General features: G+C 41.1%; 1 protein-coding gene across 4 annotated transcripts; it reads right to left on the reverse strand.

Moving 5' to 3' along the window:
- Positions 1-2,093: 2,093 nt before the first annotated feature.
- TUBD1 (tubulin, delta 1) lies at positions 2,094-8,017 on the reverse strand. Of its 4 annotated transcripts, XM_008937436.1 has the most exons (8): positions 7,779-8,017; positions 7,062-7,209; positions 6,485-6,701; positions 5,737-5,968; positions 4,780-4,944; positions 3,950-4,090; positions 3,248-3,431; positions 2,094-2,277 (listed from the first exon to the last, which is right to left on the reverse strand). In XM_008937436.1, exons 1-8 carry the CDS (start codon positions 7,948-7,950, stop codon positions 2,175-2,177), a joined length of 1,362 nt encoding a protein of 453 aa, XP_008935684.1. In that variant the 5' UTR covers positions 7,951-8,017; the 3' UTR covers positions 2,094-2,174. The 4 variants fall into 4 exon arrangements, with proteins under 4 accessions (XP_008935684.1, XP_008935685.1, XP_008935686.1 ...); XM_008937437.1 differs by lacking the exon at positions 4,780-4,944 and having other exon boundaries at positions 2,175-2,277; XM_008937438.1 differs by lacking the exon at positions 3,248-3,431 and having other exon boundaries at positions 2,175-2,283; positions 3,943-4,090.
- Positions 8,018-9,006: the final 989 nt, after the last annotated feature.

Genomic DNA, 9,006 nt, shown 5'->3' on the forward strand with positions numbered 1-9,006 from the left:
ACCTCTTGTGCAATCTTTCCTCCAGTGGAAATGCCCAAGTTAAAGGCAATGGTGGAAACTGACAAAACCACAGCACCAGAAAAGCCCTTCTGATCAGAACAGGCCCCAGTTCCAGCTGCCAGGAAGCAACTTAGTGGAAAAAAAAAAAAGGTATAACAAAAGTTATATATAGTTCTGAACTTCCAAACCACTTAGATTTTACTGAGCAGTATGGAGCTTGAAGTATGGCTGGACAGTTGAACTATGATTCTTTTGTCTTTCTATAAGCTACCACCAGATGTATGACAATGCAGAGGCTTGCAGTGACACAACCATGCTGGTGACCAGCTAGTAAGTACTGTGGAGGTATCTGAGCAAGTGGGAACTTAGCCTCTCTACTTACTTACTTTCTTCAGACTCAGTTGTATGGTTCCTTGACTCTTGTCAAGAAGTCTGTCTGCTATTGCAGGTGCTATGTGCCAAAGCTGCTTTGAGGACGGATGCTCCAGGGGGGATTTTAGTGCTTCTGTACCTGGCCTGGACAAAAGTGAAGAGGTTAATGAAACCAGGAAAGGAAATAAAAAGTAACACTGAGTGTCTGCAGTGCTCTAACTGAAGCCTAGCAGAATTTCAAGGTCACTTCTGCATCTACCACTGTTAATGCGTTAAATATTTAAAATCTAAATCAGAATTACTATCAGGGGAAGATTTCTATGTGGGCATTGGTAGCTGTACTGCAGTTGTCTTTAGCATCATGCTGTGTGCATGCTCACCCTCCTAGTTAACAGCTCAGACATGGTGTGAAGCAGCATTAAAACCTAAAGGGTAACTCTGAGATTTGCCCACTTGTCAAGGGAAAAGCCTGTAGGACTGATTTTTTTTTTTCTTAAACTTCTATTTTTGGCATACCTATTTAATAGCAAGTGGGATTATTTCTATGGGAGAACAGTGACACAGGGGCAGGAACAGCAAGAATTCCAAAAGCTCTCCCTACCTTTGAGTGAAAAGCTAAGAGAGGCAGAAGAAAGCTCAGGGTTACAACATAATCCTTAATTCTACTGTATTCTCCTGTTTTATAAGCATCCAGTCTGTACCCCCCCCCGCCAAACTATTCCATCTCCTGTCCGGAGCGTGTGGAGGCTGCAGCTTCCCAGCGGCACCACCTTGTGGTCGTGGTAACACTTGTTCAAACTAGAGCCTGTTCCTTAAATTCACTTTGGAAGTTACACAATCTGTTATATTTATTATGTTATATTAAAGGCTCTTACATCTGACATCTTCCAACAATTCTCCTCCCAAACATATTTAAATAAATACAAAAATAATGCTTAAAACTCCCTGCATCTAACTTAGAGGAAGAAGAGCAGGAGCTGTAGTTTTGGTTGAACCTGTGGTTCACCTGTAACAAACAGCCTAGATCTCCCATGTGCTAGAGGGATTTTCTTTTTTCTGAGTGTTAGGTAACACCACTTGAAAACGTGGCACAGGGAATGGCCACAAAAATGTATAATTAATTATAATCTTTAATATAACTGGAGCATGACAGGAAAATGAAGAACCCTTCGTACCTTTTTTTAAAAGATGGCTCAAAACTTCTGCTGTTTTGTCAAGGTTAAGGTCCTTAAAACAGAATTTAAGTCTGACTTTGCTTTAAAGGAGCAGGTGGCACACTATTGTATCTGCAATGGTACCCAAATGGAGCTTGGATTAGTAATTCTGATACTGTGCATTTTTATCAATACTGAAGCATTCTTTGGGCTAAATCTTGTCATGAATAATTGAAATTGGTGGATCAGGAATACCTTGCCACTGCAGTCAAGCACACATTTCATTTTTATCACATAAATTCATGATAGTTTAGATATTTAGAGTTCAGCCTGGAGAAAAAGAGTTCTCTACAGACTTCTTTATGAAAAATATCCAAGTGCCAAAAAATAATGTTCAAAGACTTAGCTACAGTCCATAGCAAATGTATTGAAAAATAGCAGTTTATTAGATATATTAAATATGAATAATACTTGCCCATATGAATATATTCAGTTTGGATTCAGTTCTTACTTTTCCAACACATGCACACAGTGCTTACAAGACTTGTAAGACTGAAAACCAGCCCCAGTCCAGTAACTCATACACCTCAGAGAGCTGACAGGAGGTATTGCAGCACTGGCTTCTCTCAGACCATTTCAGACAAAAAATCACAGGCTGGTGTAACTGGAGATGACTTGTTCCAGAGCTGTGAAGCTGTCCAGGAAATCTTCCTCTTCGATTCCAAATTTAGTGTACTGGTGAATGTAGGCTCTGTGTGTTGAAATCACATGAAATCAGATCATCTAGTTATTGTAAAAACTTCAGATGAAGATGTTTTTCCACCACCCATGAGCCATGGTGGTTAGTTTCTACTGTGGTCTCCTGAATAATGCATTTTGTAATTCGTTCTTATTGGCAAGTCATTACTTGTTTCTAATAGGTTTTATAACTTTGTGTATTGCTTAAGGAAACAAATTTGCAGCTAACAACATTGAGCTAACTGGGAAATGGAAGAAGGGATTATTAAATGAGATTTTATAGATTTGAGATGCAAAGCCTAAATCTGTGTGTGCAGAATAACCTGCTTCTCATCACTGGTGTTTTTGTAAGAGGTGGTAAAAGGAGGAGCACAGCTTGTGGCAACATTTTTCCTCTTCTGGCTTTTAATTGCAGAATTCCTGTGCTAGAAACTCATGTTTGGCAGACATCTGCTGTGACATGCAGTAACCTTGGCTTCGTGATGAGCCGTGTAAAGAGGCAATTATTTTCTAGATTTCTTGGTTGTAATGACAAATCTAACTAATAGCATGGGAGCCTTAGTAAATACACAAGTCCCCTAAATGCTTCTGACCTGAGCCAGGAACTCCTTTCCTGGACTGTGCAGCATGTCTGTACACAATTTAGAAACTATATAAAAGAGTTTCTATGTGTTATTTTTAGAGTGGTCACATTGGAATGCCCTAAATTTGGGGAGTTTCAGTACTGAGAAAACAGTCCAACTGACAGCACTAGAATATGTGGTCTTGCTTATCCACAGCATATAAGCACTACTCTGTCCCCCTCACCCTGCCGTCGTGTTTCAGGCATAAAAATGTTTCCCCTGTAGTGTGGGAAGAGTCTTCATGCTTATTCACCATTAGTTTCTTTTGCTGAAAGAGTGAACTGTATTTCCAATGATTTTGCTACCCGTGAAGATATTAGCAGTTATTAGTGAAGTATCAGCATAACTATTTACACTTACTTGGAAGCAAACATATTCCAAGCTTTTCCTACAACATTGTCAAGAGGTTTCAGCAGAAACTGGCTGTTGCTGACCAAGGAAGCAGATTTTTCATACTTGTTAAATGCTCGTGGTGTTTTCCATGCATTAAAAGCATCCTGAGGGTTTATCCATGATGTATATAATGAGGGATCTTGGAAACTTCCTGTAGCAGAAATAAGACAGCCCTTTTGACAAATGTAAAGCTACACACTGCTACATTGTGAGCTCAGTACTCCTGTGTGACCAATTCAATGCTTGGCAGATCAATTCAGGCCTTAAAAACCAATCTGCAGAGGGGTCAGCCTGTTGAAAATACAACCTTAGATTATCTAGAAGCATACTCTTCTATCAGTGCTTCATCTGCAAGTTTTGCTTATCACTCCAGAAGCAGCTAAATCTATTTTCAGACAATACAGCCAAGAATCCTGTCATACATAGACTTCAGTCTCTTCCTCCTTCCCTGAAGTGCTTCAGGAAACACAGAAGTCTTGGTCATAAATATAACAGCCTGAAGGAAGTGGACTACATGGCCTTGGACATTAAAATCTTTCTACAGGGAATATTTACCTTATTAGTCAAGTATGTGGTCTTTTAAGTCTTTTTACTTTCATCAGATATAGTTGCAAAGAAAAGTGAGATGTGAACTGAGAGTCACTGAGGTACTGTGGTTTTCCTTCTCACCTAAGTCTGTGCTGTGCGTGTCTTTTCCTCGCAGGATCACCAGGTTGGCAATGGAAGTATTGAACTGTGGCAGCTTGTTTGTGGGATGACTGGAGGAGCAGGAGGTGCCTAGACGTGGGGGTCGTACTTGCCAGTCAATACCTGTGAGATTTTGGCAAAAAAAGTTATAAAAAAAAAAGTTAATATTTCATGAAATATGGTTTCAGACTAGCTGAAGAGCTGGATGGCAACTAACACTGTGCCCCAAGCTGAGATCATATGAGCCTGTAACTTCTGCACATTAGTTAAGCAGCAATTACACAATTCTCAGAGAAAAACTGCTGATCAGCAGTATTTGCCTCCTAGTCACTGGTCTCACCAGAGAAAATGGATACTTGTTTCTATACTTAGCAATCTGCCAGCCCATACTTTGCATAACTGGAAGCTCCACTGAATTCCCCATGTAAGTGATATGGGAGAGCTAAGCATGATTTTTATTGGTAGAAGGTGTAAAAAGCAAAAGCATAGCAGAACTAACTATCCAAGGAATGTTCCAAATGAATCATGTAAATTAAGGACAGGGCCAAAGACTTTTGGTTTGTTTTGAGTATTTTCAACGGTTATAATTAACTGAGATGTCTGGGAGCAAAAACTGGAGCAAGGCAGCTGAGTGAATAGTTGCAGGAGCAGCTGGTTATGTAGAGGCAAATTCCAGCTGTCAGAGGGCAGCAACTCCTTTCTGGACTCACTGCATTAGTCAGTGAGCTCCTCCAAACAACAGGCACTATTTCACCTCTAAAAATACATGGTTGAAGCATGATGCATCCTGAAGCTGAGTGAATGCTTTTTACCTTCCTCCATTTTAGCATTAGCAATGAGCATCTGCCTTAAGTGTTTGATGAGTCCAGGCCAACTGAACGTGCTGTAGGCGAGGGAGTTTTCAGGCATCTGAGGTATGTTACGCAGACCCAACATCTTGAATTCGGGATGTGGAACCAACGTCTCCATCAGCTCTCCTGAAAGAAATTCACAGCTGCTCACGTTTGACAGAAATACTGCATAGGCTGGCTGAAATAGGAGAAGAGAGAGGGGAATTTTACAAAGGCCTAGCAATTTAAAGTAAGAAAGCAGGATATGTAAGTTTTAATTTGACAAATCTATGGGCATGCATCAAAGTAACGCAAACTTGCTACATACTACTGAGTTCTGTACAAGCATGTTAGGAGCTCTTACTTTACAATTTAGAGTTGCCTTGCTTTATAGTCTGCCTCAAAATCTAGAAGACCCTATGCACAGCTTAAAGAGGCAGATGTGAAAGTTTAATTTTACAAGCAAAACTCTTGGCAGTCCGAGGAACTTTCTCTAATCCCTTAAAGATACAAATGTTGCCCTGTTGCTACCAAGTTGTGTGCTGGCCTGTTTTCTGCCTAAACAAACCACAAAACTTACACTTTGTTTCAGTTTATACAAACTTCTAATGTGAAATGTAGAACTTGGTCCAAAATTACTGTCCTGCAAAAGTTTCCTCTGAACTGTAAATAGGTACAAGGGTGTCTGTAATCACTTGAAAAAGGAGAAAGAGGGTTCTTTTGGTAAAGAATGAAATAGGCAAGCTGGGGAATCTATTTTTGACTCTGCCTCAAAATTAGGATTGCACTTCTAATGTAAGTCTTTTGCTTCTCTTCTCCTATCTTAAAGCTTGGGATGTATCTAAATACTTAAGTTAGGGCACTGAAAAACTTAAATTCACAACAAGAAAAGACAACAAAGCAGTGCAAGGACAGGTGAGGCAGCTGGACTGTAGGTACCTAAGGGGTTTCTGCTATAGCATGATCCTCCTGCTGCTGTGTAAGCGGGCTGGAAAACACTCCCCAGCTGATGGGCAATGACTCGATTCACATCCCTGAAGGAGATCTGCTTAATGTTCATCCGCTGCGCACAGATCTGGTGGACGACATCATTCTCGTGAACAAGAAGGGCATCTGATGACTGGTACAGGTGTGACAGAGTCAAGACAGAGTTGTAGTTTTGAACAATGACCTGGAAACAAGTGAAATAACCACACACAAATGAGAGTCAAACAATCTCTGGTTTATAATCCTCTGGCTACTGTAATTTCCTCAGTTATGGTTTAGGGAGTGATTAATTTTCTTCGTCAAAGTGCAGAGTGAGGTCAGGAGCTAGCAAAGCATTTTTATGGAAAGAGCAAGACTTGTGAAAAACTTGTTACCCACAACCCTTCATACAACAATGCTAGAATAAAATCTGTCTGGGAACTGCTGAGATTCTATCCCAACAGAAGATTTCTAGTTAGCTAATAGAGCTCCTCATGAAACTGTTATACTTTAGCACTTACCACCAAGAATCCTTTAAAACGAAAAAACATGTACCAAATATTAAGGAAATAATTTGCTAGCTGCCTGACTTTTTGTCATGTTGAACTTTTAAAAAGTAAGAAGTACCTCTTGTCTAGTTTATTTCATTTGCAGATGTTTTAAGTTTAAAAGTAAACAGTGATTATAAGCTTAGAGTGTCTCTGGGAAATATGACACTCACCTCCCCCGTGCCGTAGGGCCAGATAACATGGTTCAGTATAAATGAGGTTGGAAAGGCATCTCTTAAACACTGGGTCACAAATGCTCCCAAGCCAGATCCTGTTCCACCAGCCATGCTCATTATTGTGAAAAATCCACCGAGCCGATCACATTTCTCTGCTTCTTTTTGCACCAGATTCATTATTGCTTCTTTGTGTCTAGGCCCGTGAACAGAATAACTGTTGAGTAACAGACAAAACAGTGAGGCATGGCAGGTTATAGCAAAATAAAAGCAGTAAGGTGAAGCTATTCATAAAGCATATTAATTATTTCTATAATTTCATGTTATGCCATCCATTCTACACACAGTAAACAGTCCTCAGCTGCAAGTTATTTTGCACGGCAGCTGTTTATAAAATGTGCTTACTGTTTCCTATCCTTAAATACCAATTTCACCTTGCAAAAAGAAGTTTACACACTTTGCTGCTATATATTGCTCCTCTAACTGGAAAATAAATCCAGTTAATGTTAGTACCAGGCCTAGAGAGCTCGTTAACCTCTACAGTTCCCCTTGTGAAGCTTGAAGTGATGGCTCGTACCCGTTTGCCCAGTTGTTCCCAGACCCTTGCTTCTGGCAGAACTGTGACCTGTCATTGTATCTCCAGGAGCCAGACCTGGCAGCCATTGATAAGGTTTGGCTGATGACTTTAGGTTCCATGTCAACAAGCACGGCCCGGGCAACAGGTACTGGATAGGAAGAAAAACAAAAGTAAGAACAATGTGCCAATATTAGAACTTTTTTAATGTAAGATGGACAGACTCACACCATGGCCTAAATTGTATTCTTCCCACCCACTTAAGCTAAACTATTTATTTAGTGGGGCAGTACAGAACGGACGTGGCAAGGCCCTGAATTTCTGGAGAACCTTCTATTGTTCCAAAGACAATCTAAACACTAGAGAGGATAAATCTTTTGGGAAAGAAACCACTTAACGGATTTGATAACACCAGATTCAGACACTCTGGGTTCTAGTCCATGATCTACCTACAGAAGAAAATGCAGATGCTTGGAAGGACAGGTTAGAGGTGTACGTATGCTCAGTTTCCAGCTGACTTGCTCTGTGGTCTCAGACACCTCACTGCTCTGAAATTGCTTCCATGGTTGTGAGCAGTGTTGTGAAGGCAGAGGGTTGCAGCAATTCAAGACTGCAAGTAAAACTCATTCTTCAACTAGAGGTAAAAGACTTCAATTATTTCTGTACTTTAATCTGTATTAGGCTGTCAACCAGACCCTGTGTGGGAAACAAGTGCTGTACCTTCAGATTCCTCCTCGCAGAAAAAACGTTCTTTGCAAGCCTCGTGGTAGGAGTCGTTCTCCTTTCTGGAGCACAGCCCGTGTGTGCCATGGACATCACTGCAGACAGCACTGAACACCTCATGACCAATTTGATTACCACACTGGCCAAGCTGGACTGTGACTATTGACATTCTTACTCACTTTGTATTTAAGCCTAAAAAAGAAAAGTACACCTTTAGTAACTGTGTGGAAAAGAGAAGGGGGGGGAAAAGTTCCAACAAGTAGATTTCTGAATCAGTTTTGCTATTTTTTGAGACCCTCTTGTGAGAGGGAAAAGGCTCTGCTACAACCACTGGCTGGTTTTGGGGAAAAGCAGCCTGTCAGCACTTTCTCCTGAGTGTCAGAAGAACGCAGATAGCAGTTCACAGGGAATCAATCTGTTTACTGATGCTGTATATCTGGAAGGAGCTGAAAGCAACCATACAGTAAGCAAAGTCTTTGTTTTCTCACTTTTGCTTAGTGAGGCGGGATAGAAGCAAATAATTATAACTCAAAACAAAGATATAACTTTCAGCTATAACAACACAATAGGAAAGTACCATATGCCTTTAGGAATGTGAAGCCTGTTCAAAAATCTAGCTGATTTCCAATCCTGCAGTGCTATGGGCCTGATGCCAAAATCTGCAGAGGTGACAAAAGGATTCCCTAGAGTGTTCCCCTTGCTTCCACCACAGAGCGACACATTTTTGATTCAGTACTAGTATGTTTCGACAGGCTTTTTTTTCCCCACTCAGAATTTTGCAGTAACTCTGGTTTCTCACTTTTCTACTCTCCTTTCACAGAAACAAGGTCAATTTCTTTATAAGTCACTTCATTACTCTGGGCTGCAATTTTTCATTACCATCCCAGGTGTGCCGCAACACTTCTGTAACAGCATTTTTGGGATAACCGCCAGCACCTCTACTTGATCCTGCTGCATTTTGCAGGCAGGTTTGTGCTATTTTTGATTCCCGGGCTTGATTTCAGCACTGCTGCCAGTCTGCGTGTTCCCGCAAGACCGAGTTACTCCTCACCGCAGAAAATAAATACAAGAAATAAAGAAAGACGTGTATTATTTCCCATGCTTGATGCCGACCCTCCCGCGCTACTACGGGTGTGCTCTGCCCACGGCAGCGGGAGCAGGCAGCTCTCGCCTGCACCCTCCTCTCTGAAGCTGCCGCCGCCCGCCTGCCTGGGGAGACCCCTCG

This window comes from Merops nubicus, unplaced genomic scaffold (assembly GCF_000691845.1).
Source record: "Merops nubicus isolate BGI_N331 unplaced genomic scaffold, ASM69184v1 scaffold10583, whole genome shotgun sequence".
Lineage (NCBI taxonomy): Eukaryota > Metazoa > Chordata > Aves > Coraciiformes > Meropidae > Merops > Merops nubicus.

Coding starts and splice junctions, on each gene's coding strand:
- TUBD1 (XM_008937436.1), bottom strand. CDS start 7,950: ATGTCAATAGTCACAGTCCAGCTTGGCCAGTGTGGTAATCAAATTGGT. Junction 6,702..7,061: donor GGGAACAACTGGGCAAACGG/GTACGAGCCATC, acceptor GTTACTCAACAG/TTATTCTGTTCACGGGCCTA. Junction 4,091..4,779: donor TAATGCTAAAATGGAGGAAG/GTAAAAAGCATT, acceptor AAAATCTCACAG/GTATTGACTGGCAAGTACGA.